This window comes from Oncorhynchus nerka, linkage group LG24 (genome assembly GCF_034236695.1).
Source record: "Oncorhynchus nerka isolate Pitt River linkage group LG24, Oner_Uvic_2.0, whole genome shotgun sequence".
Taxonomy (NCBI): domain Eukaryota; kingdom Metazoa; phylum Chordata; class Actinopteri; order Salmoniformes; family Salmonidae; genus Oncorhynchus; species Oncorhynchus nerka.
Window position 1 is genome coordinate 51,273,915 of NC_088419.1, and position 16,648 is coordinate 51,290,562.

Genomic DNA, 16,648 nt, shown 5'->3' on the forward strand with positions numbered 1-16,648 from the left:
TTGAAATTATGCTTTACAGCCAAAGCAAGACAAGCATTTGTGTAAGTTTATCGATAGCCTAGCATAGCATTATGCCTAGCTAGCAGCAGGCAACTTGGTCACGAAAATCAGAAAAGCAATCAAATTAAATCGTTTACCTTTGATGAGCTTCAGATGTTTTCACTCACGAGACTCCCAGTTAGATATTAAATGTTCCTTTTTTCCATAAAGATTATTTTTGTAGCCGAAATAGCTCCGTTTGTTCTTCACGTTTGGCTGAGAAATCGATCGGGAATTGCGGTCACGACAAATTAGATCCATAACATCGACAGAAACATGGCAAACGTTGTTTAGAATCAATCCTCAAGGTGTTTTTCAAATATCTATTCGATAATATATCAACCGGGACAGTTGGATTCTTAGTAGGAGCGACAGAAACAATGGACGCATTTGTCTATTGCGCACAAATCACTATGAGAGACACCAGCCGACCACTGACGCAATGTTGTCATTCACGCTCATTTTTCAAAATAAAAGCCTGAAACGATGTCTTGTGACACTAGACACATTAAGGAAGCCATAGAAAAAGGAATCTCGTTGATATCCCATTCGCTGCTCAATAGGGACGCATAGGAAGGGACTCTTATTTAGAAACCGCTGCGTTCCTGATTGGATTTTTTTCAGGCTTTCACCTCCAAAATCAGTTCTGTTATACTCACAGACAATATTTTTACAGTTTTGGAAACTTTAGAGTGTTTTCTATCCTAAGCTGTCAATTATATGCATATTCTATTTTCCGGTCCTGAAAAATAGGTTGTTTACTTTGGGAACGTTATTTTTCAAAAAAAAAAAAAAAAAAGTGCCCCCTAGTTTCAAGAGGTTAAATCCAAGGGTTCACAGACTTCTTCCACCCTGCACTGTGAATATTTACACGGTGTGTTCAATAAAGACATGAAAACATATACTTGTTTGTGTGTTATTAGTTTAACCTGTTTGGGTTAGGGGGCAGCATTTTCACGTTTGGATGAAAAGCGTGCCCAGAGTAAACTGCCTGCTACTCAGTCCCAGTTGCTAATATATGCATATTATTAGTAGATTTGGATAGAAAACACTCTGAAGTTTCTAAAAATGTTTGAATGATGTCTGTGACTATAAAATAACTCATATGGCAGGCGAAATCCTGTGAAAAATCCAACCAGGAAGTGGGAAATCTAAGGTTTGTAGTTTTTCAACTTTTGGCCTGTCGAATACACAGTGTCTGTGGGGTCATTTTGCACTTCCTAAGGCTTCCACTAGATGTCAACAGTCTTTAGAACCTTGTTTGATGCTTCTACTGTGAGGTGGGGCCGGATGAGAGGGGAATGAGTCAGAGGTCTGAGCTCGTGACGCGTTCATGTGAAAGTTACCTCGCGTTCCATTGCTTTTCTACAGACAAAGGAATTCTCCGGTTGGAACATTATTGAAGATTTATGATAAAAACATTCTAAAGATTGATTCTATACTTCGTTTGACATGTTTCTACGAACTGTAATATGACTTTTCATCTAAACTTTGCCCGGACCTGCCCGCGCGTCGTAAGTGAACGCGCGAACCAAAGGGAGTTATTTGGACATAAATGATGGACTTCATGGAACAAATCAAACATTTATTGTGGAACTGGGATTCCTGGGAGTGCATTCTGATGAAGATCATCAAAGGTAAGTAAATATTTATAATGCTATTTCTGACTTCTGATGACTCCAACATGGCGGATATCTTTTTGGGTTGTGTTGGTCTCTGAGCACCGTACTCAGATTATTGCATGGTTTGCTTTTTTAAAATCTGACACAGTATATATTTAATTCTGTGAATAACACTTGTATCGTTTATCATGAGTATTTCTGTAAATTGACGTGGCTCTGTGCAAATTCACGGGATGTTTTGAAGGCAAAGCCAAATGTAAACAGAGGTTTTTGGATATAAATATGAACTTGATCGAACAAAACATACATATATTGTGTAACATGTTGTCCCGGGAGTGTCATCTGATGAAGAATATCAAAGTTTAGTGATTCATTTTATCTCTATTTCTGCTTGTTGTGACTCCTCTCTTTGGTTGGAAAATCGCTATATGCTAGTTGCTGAACTAACATTATGATATGTTCTGCTTTCGCCGAAAAGCTTTTTTGAAATAGTACACAGTGGTTGGATTAACGATTCTATCTTTAAAATGGTGTCTAATACTTGTATGTTTGAGAAATGTGAATTATGAGATTTCTGTTGATTGAATTTGGTGCCCTAAAATTTCATTGGCTGTTGGCGAGGGGTTCCGCTAGCAGAACGGGGTTGTTTGTCTGTGTTTGTCTATTGTTGTGACTTAGATTAAGATCAGATCAACTTTTATCACCAATTTATGCAGAAATTTTGTTAATTCCATAGATGAAATGAAACAGTAATGTATGTAGATGCTAATGATAACAATGGCATCAAATATTCAATATGCTGTGGGCTATTGTCTTAACAGTTTTGCTCAATTCATTCTGCTCAACCTGTGACGTGGTTAGGTTGGACCCAGGCGCAGAGAAGAGACCAGACGAGGAATCCGTGCTTAAGTATAAACATAATATTTGACTGATATACGGTAGCCGCAAGATCACTGTATACTTGAAAGAACAAACACTAAGTCTCAAACTCACTCAGGAAAGGAACGCACACGATAAACAATTCAAGCATCTGCAAAGGACCACAGAAGACACACCTCTTTTAAAACAGGGACACAATCATGAAATAAGACAATAAGAATAAGTCCAATAAAAGTCTCTAGGACGGCCTCTGTCGCCCTCTGGTGCCAGAAGGAACCATGACACAACCTAGCAATTACGACACACACCATGTCGACATAAACGAGTTCAAGCATTCATGAAATGACCCTGAAGTAGGCACAGTGATGCCGAAACGTTGGTGTTTTTTTACCCAATAAATGACTGGGAAGTTCTATATATGGAGTGTGCAACTCCCTTTGTTTCTATAGCTTACAGTTTATTCACCGTTAGTCAGCACCTCTACACTAAATCATTTTCTCTGGGTGTGCGCCAGCTCATGCTTTTTATGAGGCTTTCTGTTTGTCAAGATGTTTGTGATGTTGAAAACGCAAGTTTCCGAAGTCGTTATGCTTTGTCGATTGGTTGTGTGGTGCATTGGCACAGACACCTGTTGGTGGAAAACTCATTGCGTATATTTTATATAATTATAAATATGGCATCAAAATGTAGAAAATCCTATTTCTACCTAGCTGACAATTGTCTGCAGCCGGCTCTGGTCGTAGTGTAATTAAACAGGCAGGGAGAGGGACCTCGTCGGCGAACCGTCAAACTTCTGGTCCGTAGCCCTGTGTGGCATCGTCTGTGCCACCAAAGCATGCTGAAGTGGCAAAGTTGATAAACACAGGGTCGCTACAGTTATTGCTATTTGTAGTCGTAAACATTATTTTTTGTTAATTCTATGGGGGAGCCCTCCCCATTCATTTTGATCTGTCCCTTACTGCTTTTGTTTAATTATTAGCAGTAGAGGAGGCAGCCACCTTGAAGTTGTTGTTTTCTATTTTGCTTATATCATCCATCATTATTATGAGTTTCCTAGAGCATGGGAATGTCTACCACTTCCTATTGATAATATCAAAACAACTGTAGTAATACATTTTCTTTGTTCATTCATGCCCTGTAAATTCCAAGAAATCACTGATAACTTAAAAAGTAAATAGATGTGTATTCAGTAACCAGCACAGAATATGTAAAAAAATAAAAATAATTTAAACACATTTGCCAGGAGTCTCCCCAGGTCGCAACTCATATAAACCCCCCCCTTTCCCTCCCCTACCCACCCACCAAAAAGGGAATATTCATGATTACATTACAGCTGTGTTATATTCGTAATATTTACAACATCCCTTTCTTGTAGACTCCAACAACGATGCATCCAGTTGCAGGGCTCTGGCATGACAGGAACAAATAGCCCATCCACAGAGCTCCCTCTATTATAGTCCCATAATCTAAATACCAAATACATTCTACTGGACTAGAAAGGGAGGGGGGGATAATAAACCACATGAAATCATTAACGTGAAATAAAAACTCATAAGCGTGAAACCAAATAATGTTGGTACAGTCACTATTTAATAGGGACAAATATGAAGCATTCAACAGATCCTAATTTGAACAGTAATTTGCTCATTGCTGTTCAGTTCCCTCTGGGACATTCTATTCGTGGGTCCCGTCTAAGAGGGTCAAGAGGGTGTAAAAAAGTAAGTGGGTTGAACACCCACACAAAGACAGACGGGAGTTGAACGCAAAATAAATAATACAGAAAGGGGAGGGGGGTCAGAAAGCCTGTGAGGCCGAGTAGATTATGGTCGGGGGAGGAATCCAGCATTGGTTTGACTTCCATTGCTTCCGAGGCTTGCGTGGGTCTTGTTGTTGATGCTTCGCCGGGTGAACCACGCTGTACCTCAGGTTAGTTTCACGCAGTAGTCCTCTCACCTGGTTGTAGGTAGCTCGCTGTTTCTGTAGATCTGTGCTTACATAGGCTGTTGGTTAACCATCTTTGGATTCCGTGATCCAATCCGATTATTCTCAAATTACATTTCCTGCCGTGGTTTCCCAGCACCTGTGTCTTTTCTTCCAGCAGCTTATTTGCAACTAGCAATGTGTCATAGTTCTTCTCCACCATTTCCAGCCAGGTGTGTAGGGCGGTAGCTGAAACCTTGAGATCTTTTTCCTTTTAGTCTCAATTGATGACCGTGGTTTGAAGTTTCACTACTGTGTTGTTGACTGGGCTCAGCTTGGTGATGTGAGTGGAGGATATTTCCTCACGGACAATCACTCTGATCACACTAGCAAGATCATCATTAACAAGAAGGTAAACTTTATTTTGATGTATTACACTTGTGATTTTATGAAAGTTAAATATTTATAATTCTTTAGTTTGAATTTCGCGCTCTGCAATTTCAACAGATGTTGGCCAGGTGGGACGCTACCGTCCCACCTGCCCATAAGACGTTTTATGCCAATACCGTTGGAATTCTTAATATTGAAAAATAAAGATATATTTGCTGTGAATAAAGTCTTACTTTGAAGGAATTCTGTGGTACGAGCCCGTTCACTGCATGCCACTGGAAATCAAGTGCTTTTTGCTCAGAGTCCTCCTAAAGGACTGAACTTTTTGTCATGAAATGAGCGCACGTCTTTGAGAGATTTGAGAGTTTTTCATGACTCTTTGAGAGAGAGCTTGTCATAACTCAAGAGTTTGTCATGACTGTGCACTTGGAATGCTGTGTGTGTGTGTACCCACGTTTGTGTATAGGCGCATGTGTGTGTGTGTGTACACGTGTGTGTGTGTTTATTTGGCTAGGTATCTGTCCATGTCTGGTTGCACTCACATTTCTAGCGCCCCCAGTGGCCGTGTGTCCTGCTCCCCCTCCAGTGAATCCCCTGTGGTTAGGGACAGCGAGTCAGTGTCATAGATACCGTTCGCATCCTCCTCTGTGATGATGTCATAGGCCCCGTCATCAGTCTTGGTGCTGGGGTCCGACACTGCACAGGAAACAGGTGGTCAAACCAGTCATGTACTTGTAACACTAGCCTGTATGTATGCATAGAGTGTTTATAAGAGCTGTCTAAAGACATAACAGGAGCAAGAAGTCACACCTATACCCAATTCTATCCCAGACAGTCATACATGTTTTACACATAGAAAAGCCATAGAGATCACATTATGTTTTTATGTACAGCAAATTGTGATCACCAAGGCTTTTGTCTTGATGTTCTTTTACAAAAAAAAAATATATATATATTTATTAACCTATCCACCTTCGGAGGACAAATATATATATATATACATTTTTTTCAGCTTTTCTGCTACACATACAGGTCCAGTCAAAAGTTTGGACACACCTGCTCATTCCAGGGTGTTTCTTTATTTGTACTACATTGTAGAATAATAGCAAAGACATCAAAACTATGAAATACCACTTATGGAATCACGTAGTAACCAAAAAAGTGTAAAATAACCCTTTGCCTTGATGACAGCTTTGCACACTCTTGGCATTCTTTCAACCAGCTTTATGAAGTCGTCACCTGGAATGCATTTCAATTAACAGGTGTGACTTGTTGAAAAGTTAATTTAAGGAATTTCTTTCCTTCTTAATCCGTTTGAGCCAATCAGTGTGTGTTGTGACAAGGTAGCGGTGGTATAGCGAAGATAGTCCTATTTGGTAAAAGACCAGGTCCATATTATGGCAAGAACAGCTAAAATAAGCAGTGAAATTAAACTCCACCATTACTTTAAGACATGAAGGTCAGTCAATATGGAAAATTTCAAGAACTTTTAAAGTTTCTTCAAGTGCAGTCGCAAAAACCATCAAGCGCTATGATGAAACTGGCTCTCATGAGGACCACCACAGGAATGGAAGACCCACAGTTACCTCTGCTGTAGAGAATAAGTTCATTAGAGTTACCAGCCTCAGAAATTGCAGCCACAATTGCACCACAATTACCCAACATCAACCCAATTGAGATAGTTAGGGATGAGTTGGATCACAGAGTGAAGGAAAAGCAACCAACAAGTGCTCAGCATATGTGGGAACTCCTTCAAGACTGTTGGAAAAGCATTCCAGGTGAAGCTGGTTGAGAGAACGCTAAGAGTGTGCAAAGCTGTCATCAAGGCAACGGGTGGTTACTTTGAAGAATCTAAAATCTAAAATATATTTTTATTTGTTTAACACTCTTTTGGTTACGACATGATTCCATATGTGTGAGTTCCTAGTTTTGATTTCTTCTTCACTATTATTCTACAATGTGGAAAATAGTAGAAATAAGGAAAAACCATTGAATGTGTAGGTGTGTCCAAACTTTTGACTGGTACTGTACAAACATTTTACATACACATTTTACATAGACATTTTGCATACACGCTTTACACACATGGTACTTTTATATAAAGCAGTCACATAACAATAACACATTACCAAACATAAGCTCTTTAATCCCACCCCCTCAGCCACTCTCAGCCCATCCCACCTATCACCACAGACCCCCCTCGTTTGGTTTCCATGGGCCATATATTTTTCAATTGTGCTGTGATGTTTCCCATAATGTTTTAACCTTTCTAATCATATAGTATCGCTTGATGTTTTTACTAGCCTCTCTTTGAACTTCTTATCTTATCCCATCTGTCAGGTTTTGTATGTGTGATGACGACGCACGTCATTGGGCTTTGGCTGTTCTATAAACGTCCACAGCAGAACTTACCTTTTGAGGAATATGAAGACTTGAAATCTGTAGTAGCCGTACATTTTCCCTTCCCAGTAAAATAATGTGACAAAACAAGGCAGATGTTTGCCAAGCAACCTCCGCTGTGGTTTTTGCCATTTTTGTTAATGAAAGCAGTAAAGCGGAAGGGAGATTAAGACAATTGAATTGAGGTGGCACCTACCACCCCTCGCCCTTTTGCTTAGAACAAGATAATGGAAGTATACCACTAGAATGGTTAGGAATTCCAGAAGGTTTCTGTTCTTATTCCACAGGGTACAGAGGATGCTCTTGTTTCAGTACCTGTTATGACTTCCCTATTCAACACAAAACCACTTTACACAACCTTGAAAGAAGGCCAGAGTAATTGTGACAAATTGTGTTTTTCAATCAAATTGTCTAATGGGGGTTTGCTTAAATACGTGTCCCTTTCGACTGAGTGTTTGAAAAAGGCCTTTGCAAGTGTGTGTGTGTGAGCATGTATTTGTATGTGTGGGTTTTTTAGTGCGCATACTAGGAGTGTGTATGTGTATTTGCGTGGGCATACGTGAGACCATCTATATCTCACCTGTAACCCTGGGAGTAGGTTTGTAGGGGGCTGGTTTGGGGAGTGAGTGAGGCCCAATTACGGGGGGAGGCAGCTGGGTGTCGGAGGGACTCAGCTCACCATCTGTGAACCTCTCCACCACGGCTCTATGTTGGGTGTAACACTCCCTACAGCAACGCTCCTTTTTCCCACTGTGCTTGGTCATCACAAAGTTGTTACTGCAGTAGTAGCAGAAGATGCGTCCACACAGCCTGAAACAATAAGAGAGTCTAGTATTGTATCACTGTGGAACATTCATTCAATACAGGAGTTAAATTACTAAAATGCCAATTCAAATACTGAATTGCCTGAAAGTCCAATATAATTGAGACCTTGGAATTATTAGCCAATATACTCAATCAACCATCCTGGCAACATCGCCAGATTCACCACCTCTGTCCATTGTAACCACTATGTAAAATGGTCTGTTTACAAATGTGTATAACAGTGGCGGTCAGTGGCGTTAAAGATGAGGGAGGACAATTTATTTTTATCAGCATGGCCTTATTTCTATTACAGCATATTGGATGACTGTCATTCATATTCCATTCACAGAGATAGGTTTAGGCTATTACATGATACTCTAATTTTCCCTATACCCATCATGAGGTTGCTACAACATAGCCTAGGAATGAAAGTTTACAATGTAGGTTCACACAGGTCAAGAGAAGAATTTGAGGTGACAGACAGTGGCACATGGACAGACAGTGACACATTCAATACCGTCTTGCACATTCTTGCCTGCATCTAGCTGATAAAGGGTGTGATAATTAGTCCAATAGTTGCAAACGAGAGTTTCTATTGGACAAATTCAGGTATGTTTATCCCGTTTAAAATCAGTGGAATGAATACACCCCTGATCACACGTAAATACAGTTCACTTTCATAATAGCCACGTTTTATTCCTTCTCGCATCTATATCCTCCTCTCATATTTTCCCTTTGTCGCTTGTGGACATTAATGGATATTAATGCACAACACATCAGCAGTATGTGTCCAGCCTACATCGTTGTCACCATATTAGCTAAAGTAATGTCATAGTCAACATACCTAATAACGTTACAGTGTACAGTCAGTAAGCAGTTTAGTACTTATACCGGCGGGCTACAGTGGCAATACATTTGTAAAAACCAAAAGCTTACCTTGACTTGGAAGAGTTCCAGTGTTGTGTTGGATAGTCATAGCATCCCTCTGTTTGAGTAGGGTAAAGTAGCTAGCTGCATTTGCTAGCTAAGTGAAACTGAAAGTTAAAAAATGTAATCTTTCTCTCTTGCTTGCTTGCCCTTCATTTTGAAAGAAATTAATTTGTCCACCCAATCAAACTGCAGTGCTAGCTAGGCTGTATCTTATACTTTCAATACTAGATTCATTTTCTGATTGATTGGGTGGACAATATGTCAGTTCATGCTGCAAGAGCTCTGATAGGTTGGAGGACATCCACCGGAAATTGTCATAATTACTGTATTTGTCTATGGAAGGGGGTGAGATTTGTATTGAAGTCAATGTACCCAGAGGTGGACGGAAGCTAGCTGTCCTCCAGCTACACCATGGTGCTACCCTAAAGAGTGCTGTTGAGGCTACTGTAGACATTTCTTAGCAAAATAGTATGTTTTAATCAATACATTATTTGGTGACGTGATTATATTTAGCATAGTTTTATCTAAAAAAGGATAACTTTTTGAATGTTTGAAAATCCCTGAGGAGGATGGTCCTCCCCTTCCTCATATGAGGAGCCTCCACTGGTGTATAGGTGTATCACAATGTTTTCAATCATTACCAGTCAGACCGTAGTCTGTTAAGAAAAAAAGTCACGATAAGAAAAAAAGAAGAGTCAGCAATTTCTAAAGTCACCGACTCTCTAATAGCAATTAACACCTTGTCTACGGTTCCCGTAACATGACGTAATATGGCCATTTGGTGAGTCAGTGCCCTCTCAGTGCCCACCTGCAGTGGTGTCGGCGTAGCCACCAGGTGAAATGGCCCTGACAGCCCAGGCAGTGGGTGGCCTCCTTGTCCTGCAACCAGCGTTCCTCTGCACGCAGCTTCTGCTCAAACTCCAGAGCATCGGACTTCTGCCACAGAATGTCCTTATCCCTGCCGGAGCACATACACACACTGTGAATACATTTTGAATGTTTGGATCCAGCATCGAAGTACAAAGCACCCAAAAGGTCACAAACATACACGGGTACACACACACATACACAGGTGGGGGGTTAGAGCGCAGGACCTGCTGCCAAAAAGAACATGGGTTATACAAATCTGGTTGTTCCCCTCTGTTCATCAGAGAGTGACAGAGTATGGCAATTATCCGCTCAGTTAGGTTCATTCAGGCATGGTTTCTTTGTAACGAGTGAATCATACATTTGTATGGTTTGTGGGTATTTGAGGACCACATAATCATTACTCATGCTATTCTGTTTACATTGTCATAATCTAATTCCACCGGCACTTTCCAATGACCCCCTGTTCTGGAGTGCATCTTTCTGGCAATGAGCAGTAAGGAATAGGAAAAAGTGAAAGAGTAAATGAAGACGGTAAATAAAAGCACTAGTGGTTTAAGGAGACCCCAGGGGAGCTGGAATTGTGTTTTATCCCCTACTGGGGATGAGAGCTATGCGAATAGCTGAGACAGAGAGAGAGAGAGAGAGAGCTGTTGCTTTCTCTTCATTCTTCTCCCTCTTGAAATCCCCCTCGCACTCTCTTTCTCCTTGAAATCATAGACTTTCTGAATTTCAAATCGACTACTCCTAGGCACTTTATGTACAGTAGATTTCAACAGATCGGATATGTGTAATCCATACAGTACAGTAGTTCTTTCATCTTGCCCGTTTAGCTGTATATTGGATACACCTAACCAATTGTTTTACACCTACAGAAGTGCCTACCGGTTGATTTGGAATTCCAAATTGGTTTCTGTCGGTCTCCAAACAACTTATTTCTTCGTCACCCTCCTCTGTGTCACTTTTTATACCCTTTTCCCACCATCCATCTATTTCCTTTCCCTCCCTCCTTCTCATCAGATGAGGCTGTCAGTGGTGAGATGGCATATCAAAGGCCCAAACTGTGTTCGCTAAGGGAGAGCATCTTCAGAACACACACTTCCCCCAGGGCTCAGCTAAGAGGGCAGAACCCAGACATAACATGCCATCTGATCGCCCAAACAAAGGGGGGAAAACAAGTCATCAACACCCTTTCAAGTTCCTAAACAAAGCTCCTCCCCCTCTACAGATCAAAAGGTGCAGCTGTCACTTTTCTGTTTCCTCCCATGGCTCGGGGCAGGTGCAGAGGAGGGTGGAAGGCCCAGGGCGTACTTGATTAGTTCGATGAGGCGCTCCTCCAGGGTGCTCTTGGTTCGGTAGAGGTCGTCGATCTCTGCTGTCGTCCTGAGGCAATGACTATGCTTGTCAACCTCGGCCTGCTCCAATTTCTTCTTCAGCTCCTCACGTGCCGCCTGGACCTCCAAGAGAGCCTCCTCGGCACTAAATGGGGGAGCGATTAGAAGGGAGTGAAAGGGATTAAGCGAATGGAAGAGGGAGCGTGTACGATTACATCTTTGACTCAGAGTTGTCTTGTCCAGTCTATATATATAATATTAGTCTAGCCTTAATTATATTTTAGTCGAAAATATTATTAAGTCACATTTTTGTTATTTGAATAATGATTTAGTCTAGTTATTGTCAAAATTATGATAACCGTGGGCAATTTTAAATCAATGAAATGCCTTTTCATTTAAAAAAATATATAAATGGAAGGGGGATTATAGTCATACCTGGTGACAGAGTCTCTCAGTCGCTGAATCTCTCCCTCACTCTGACGAATAGCGGCTTCCGACTTTGCGACCTGAGCATCCTTCTCTCCAATCAGCCGTGAGTACTCCTCATTCACCCCCTTCATCAAACATAAACATACACTCGTTTTTTTTTACCAAAAAAGCTTTCGTAAACAGATGAACTGCTGACCCCTTTAAATACAGACAAAGGATTAAGAAGTCTACAGAGGAGCGATGCTTTGTAAATTAACTCTCTCATTCTTCACTCAATCATAGCAAAGAATTATAGTACAGGCAGACTCTCTACGCCGGGAGAGGAAGGAGATTCACACCACCCTGCCCTCAGTTTTATCATCCTCAGCGTATGAACACTGAGCTAATCTAATCTTCAGGGTATTCATTAACCCAGTCAGGTGTGTGAAGCCCTGCTCCTCTCGCCCCCCTTTTGTATTTTTACCTTTTCCCTTTCTCATATTCATTCCTCTGCCTCTCTAATGAAAACATAAAAACTTTTGCCAGGGCAGACAAGATGAATGTGCCACGGCTGGATTTGTCATCCACTCTCTCCTTCTACGCACAATATGATCTTTCACAAATTCCTCTTACTGATTCTTTCTTTTCGCTATTCCAGTGTCAGCTGCTAAACAGACATGCCATTGAGCCAATCAGTTGTTCTGCGCCGGTGTATCCTAAAGTGGTCTATCTTGATAAGGGATTGAAGACTGTGGTTTAATTTTTTCGTCTGGCGCGATGTCAAACGCACGTTAGTTTGCAATTTCGTTGTGTAAAAACTGCAGCACTGGCATTTTACAGCCCTAACGCCAGGTTCGGTAATTTGCCTGTCTAACAACAGATCGCTTGCGCCGAGGTGGGAGGGGTGTCAATATTTGAGATGTTGCCGTAGTAATGGGAAGTTTTAAGACCCACAAAAAGCACATGTTAACGGTAACGCAGTTGATAATGGAATGGATTTTGAGAGAGGAAGCGCAGACTATCCAGCCATGATGCACAGTGCCCATGGAAGGAGAGATGCGTCTTTTGTGACAGTGAATCGTGTTTATAAAAAAACTATTTAATTTAATTTTAAAAACCAGCATAGCCTACCTTCCCCTTAATCAAGGCTGGTTTAGTGGCATTGCGATATTAAAAGTAGCTTATGAATATAGAGGTTTTAAATGGTCAACAGAGTGCTTTGAAACATTTGAGGTTTTTGTCCTCATGCTTTTTCATTATTCACAATTCACATACCTGCATTTTTCTTGTTCAAGTAGGCTATCCATTCCCATTTTCAAAGAGCTACCCTCGTCCGATTGCAAAAGATATCCTCCTCCAAACTATTCAGTCCTCCTATAATGCCATATCAAAAGCAGATTTTTTGGAGAATCTGCCTCACACATACAGTACCAGTCAAAAGTTTGGACACACCTACTCATTCCAGGGTTTTTCTTTATTTTATTATTTTATACATTGTAGAATAATAGTGAAGACAACAAAACTATAAAATAACACATATGAAATCATGAAATAACAAAAGTGTTAAACAAATCCAAATATATTTTAGATTTTTCAAAGTAGCAACTCATTGCCTTGATGACAGCTTTGCACAATCTTGGCATTCTCTCAACCAGCTTCATGAGGTAGTCACCTGGGATGCATTTCAATTAACAGGTGTGCCATGTTAACAGTTAATTTGTGGAATTTCTTTCATTCTTAATGCGTTTGAGCCAATCAGTTTGTGTTGTGACAAGGTAGGGTGGTATACAGAAGATAGCCCTATTTGGTAAAAGACCAAGTCCATATTATGGCAATAACAGCTCAAATAAGCGAAGAGAAATGACAGTCCATCTTTACTTTAAGACATGAAGGTGAGTCAATATGGAAAATTTCAAGAACTTTTAAAGTTTCTTCAAGTGCAGTCGCAAAACCATCAAGCGACATGAAACTATCTCTCATGAGGACCGCCACAGGAAAGGAAGTCCCAGAGTTACCTCTGCTGCAGACGATAAGTTCATTAGAGTTAACTGCACCTCAGATTGCATCCAAAATAAATGCTTCACAGAGTTCAAGTAACAGACACATCTCAACATCAACTGTTCAGAGGAGACTGCGTGAATCAGGCCTTCATGGTCGAACTGCTGCAAAGAAACCACTATTAAAAGGATACCAACAACAAGAAGCGCTTGGGCCAAGAAAAACGAGCAATGGACATAAAACCGGTGGTAATCTGTCCTTTGGTCTGATGAGTCCAAATTTGAGATTTTTGGTTAGTGGTGTGGGGGCTGTGCTTTGGCAAAGTGGGTGGGGTTATATCCTTCCTGTTTGGCCCTGTCCGGGGGTGTCCTCGGATGGGGCCACAGTGTTTCCTGACCCCTCCTGTCTCAGCCTCCAGTATTTATGCTGCAGTAGTTTATGTGTCGGGGGGCTAGGGTCAGTTTGTTATGTCTGGAGTACTTCTCCTGTCCTATTCGGTGTCCTGTGTGAATTTAAGTGTGCTCTCTCTAATTCTCTCTTTCTCTCTTTCTTTCTCTCTGAGGACCTGAGCCCTTGGACTATGCCTCAGGACTACCTGACATGATGACTCCTTGCTGTCCCCAGTCCACCTGGCCGTGCTGCTGCTCGAGTTTCAACTGTTCTGCCTTATTATTATTGGACCATGCTGGTCATTTATGAACATTTGAACATCTTGGCCATGTTCTGTTATAATCTCCACCCGGCACAGCCAGAAGAGGACTGGCCACCCCACATAGCCTGGTTCCTCTCTAGTTTTCTTCCTAGGTTTTGGCCTTTCTAGGGAGTTTTGTCCTAGCCACCGTGCTTCTACACCTGCATTGCTTGCTGTTTGGGGTTTTAGGCTGGGTTTCTGTACAGCACTTTGAGATATCAGCTGATGTACGAAGGGCTATATAAATAAATTTGATTTGATTTGTTTCTAACCTATGTGTCTTTGTGAGACACAGAGTAGGTGAATGGATGATCTCACCTTGTGTGGTTCCCACCGTGAAGCATGGAGGAGGATGTGTGATGGTGCTTTGCTGATGACACGGTCTGTGATTCATTTAGAATTCAAGGCAGACAACCAGCATTGCTACCACAGCATTCTGCAGCAATACGCCATCCCATCTGGTTTGCGCTTAGTGGGACTATCATTTGTTTTTCAACAGGACAATGACCCAAAACACAACTCCAGGCTGTGTAAGGGCTATTTGACTAAGAAGGAGGGTGATGGAGTGCTCCTTCAGATGACCTGGCCAAAATCACCCGACCTCAACCCAATTGAGATGGTTTGGGATGAGTTGGACCGCAGAGTGAAGGAAAAGCAGCCAAAAAGCAGCAGAAAGCCTAGACTTAGAGACAAACTAGCACACACACATAATCTCCCTCCCAGCCGAACATTGTGTGACTGAAGATAGCGCACACACCAGATCTCCTTTTCTGCTGAACATGGTGTGACGACCAAGAACAGGCATGGCAGGATTCTACGATGACGGACAGACAACAGAGCCAATGCCGGATGACTACACCCCAGCCTGATCCAATCCGAAGATCCGATCTCCTAGAAATCAACCTACTTTCTGTTGTGTATATGAAGCTTGTACTCACTGTTAGCAAGGTTCCTTTCTGCTAGTCTCTGATGAGCTAACAGAGGGGCCCGTATATACGATGTACCAGATATCTTCACTCTGAATAAACCTGTCGCATGTCGTACAATCTACCACCTTGTCTGCATCGATCCTTGACCGACTCACCCTTTATCAGATCCTTGACCGACTCACCCTTTATCAGATCCCATTATCAACAGTCTTTTAACTCGTACTGAAGGTAACAATACAATTGACAGGAGCCTAGCATTTTGTATAGACGTGTGAATGTTATGCGTTAAGACATTTAGGCCTACGTGTACACAGTGCCATGGAACGAGAGAAGCTATTTATGATATCATGCTTCGGATCCGATCCTATTTAGAAATATTGTTGGTTTAAAACATTTTTTAAAATAGTTTTTCGTTTAATTTGATCAAAAAAACTAACTTAATTAGAAAGATTCACCGTCCATGGGTTTATGGTGAGAACGTACATGGTTCGGATGCGATGCAATTTCGTCTGCTATTTCCAGAGGAGTGCAAATATGATCCATAAGATGGTTCCATGATGTTTATTAAAACATTACATTTGCGAGCAGTATAACGGAGAGTGGACATTCCCCCTTTCTCTTTATATTGGTTCTTTATCCAGCTCCTGTGAAAAGTTTGGATGTGTGTAAAACCTTCCATAGTCTAAGTTGCCTGGTCTGTATTATATGCCTTTGGGGAGTAATTATGGTGCCAGTAACTGTAGTTAGACATAGCATATTTAGAACAAGTTGTTGTTTCGTTTTTATTAGAATATGAATAAAATTATAGTGTCTTTTCAGGTCTTATCAATATTCTAGTGAATTTAATAAACTAAGCTATAACGGACTAACATTCTAATTGGAGTTGATGACAATGCAATACATAAAATACCGTAAATACACAACTTGAAGCAACCACATATTTAGCCATGGAGCACATTCTGATTGGCCAGAGAGGGGAGAAGCCTCAACACACACACACAACCTGTTTATTCATCCAAATCCAGCCCTTTCACGCCACCGCCAACTTTTGTGCCCATAATTCTGGTTGTGAAAATAGCAAAAAATATTTAGGACCCCCCCAACCTATAACGCTACAGCCAGCGCTAAGATTTACCATTGCATTAGAGTTGTTATAATGTTCTCTGTCATATGTGAATAATGAAAGAGGTGAAGATACAGACCTCTATCTCAAAGATTTTGGCCTCCAGACTGGACACCTTCTCCTGCTCTTTAGGCAGCTGGACCCTCAGTTTCCCCAGCTCATCTTTCAGACTCTGGATAGAGAGCAAAACATACAAGTGTTGAAATTGTGCCAAAGTGAGGAGAATTCTGCAGCTCCTGCACAGCAAAAGCACACTGTTTTATAAAGAGGTAAATGTGTTCTGATTCACACATAGTAATTCATTGTCTAATTAA

At 41.2% G+C, this 16,648-nt stretch overlaps 1 protein-coding gene across 1 annotated transcript in view; it reads right to left on the bottom strand.

Moving 5' to 3' along the window:
- The window catches only part of fyco1a (FYVE and coiled-coil domain autophagy adaptor 1a), a 60,267-nt gene that overhangs the window by 18,531 nt on the left and 25,088 nt on the right, over nucleotides 1–16,648 (bottom strand). The window contains 6 exon segments of the mRNA XM_029632078.2: nucleotides 5,393–5,546; nucleotides 7,831–8,060; nucleotides 9,793–9,942; nucleotides 11,163–11,330; nucleotides 11,621–11,739; nucleotides 16,414–16,506. Of these exon segments, the coding sequence (XP_029487938.2) occupies nucleotides 5,393–5,546; nucleotides 7,831–8,060; nucleotides 9,793–9,942; nucleotides 11,163–11,330; nucleotides 11,621–11,739; nucleotides 16,414–16,506 (914 nt within the window).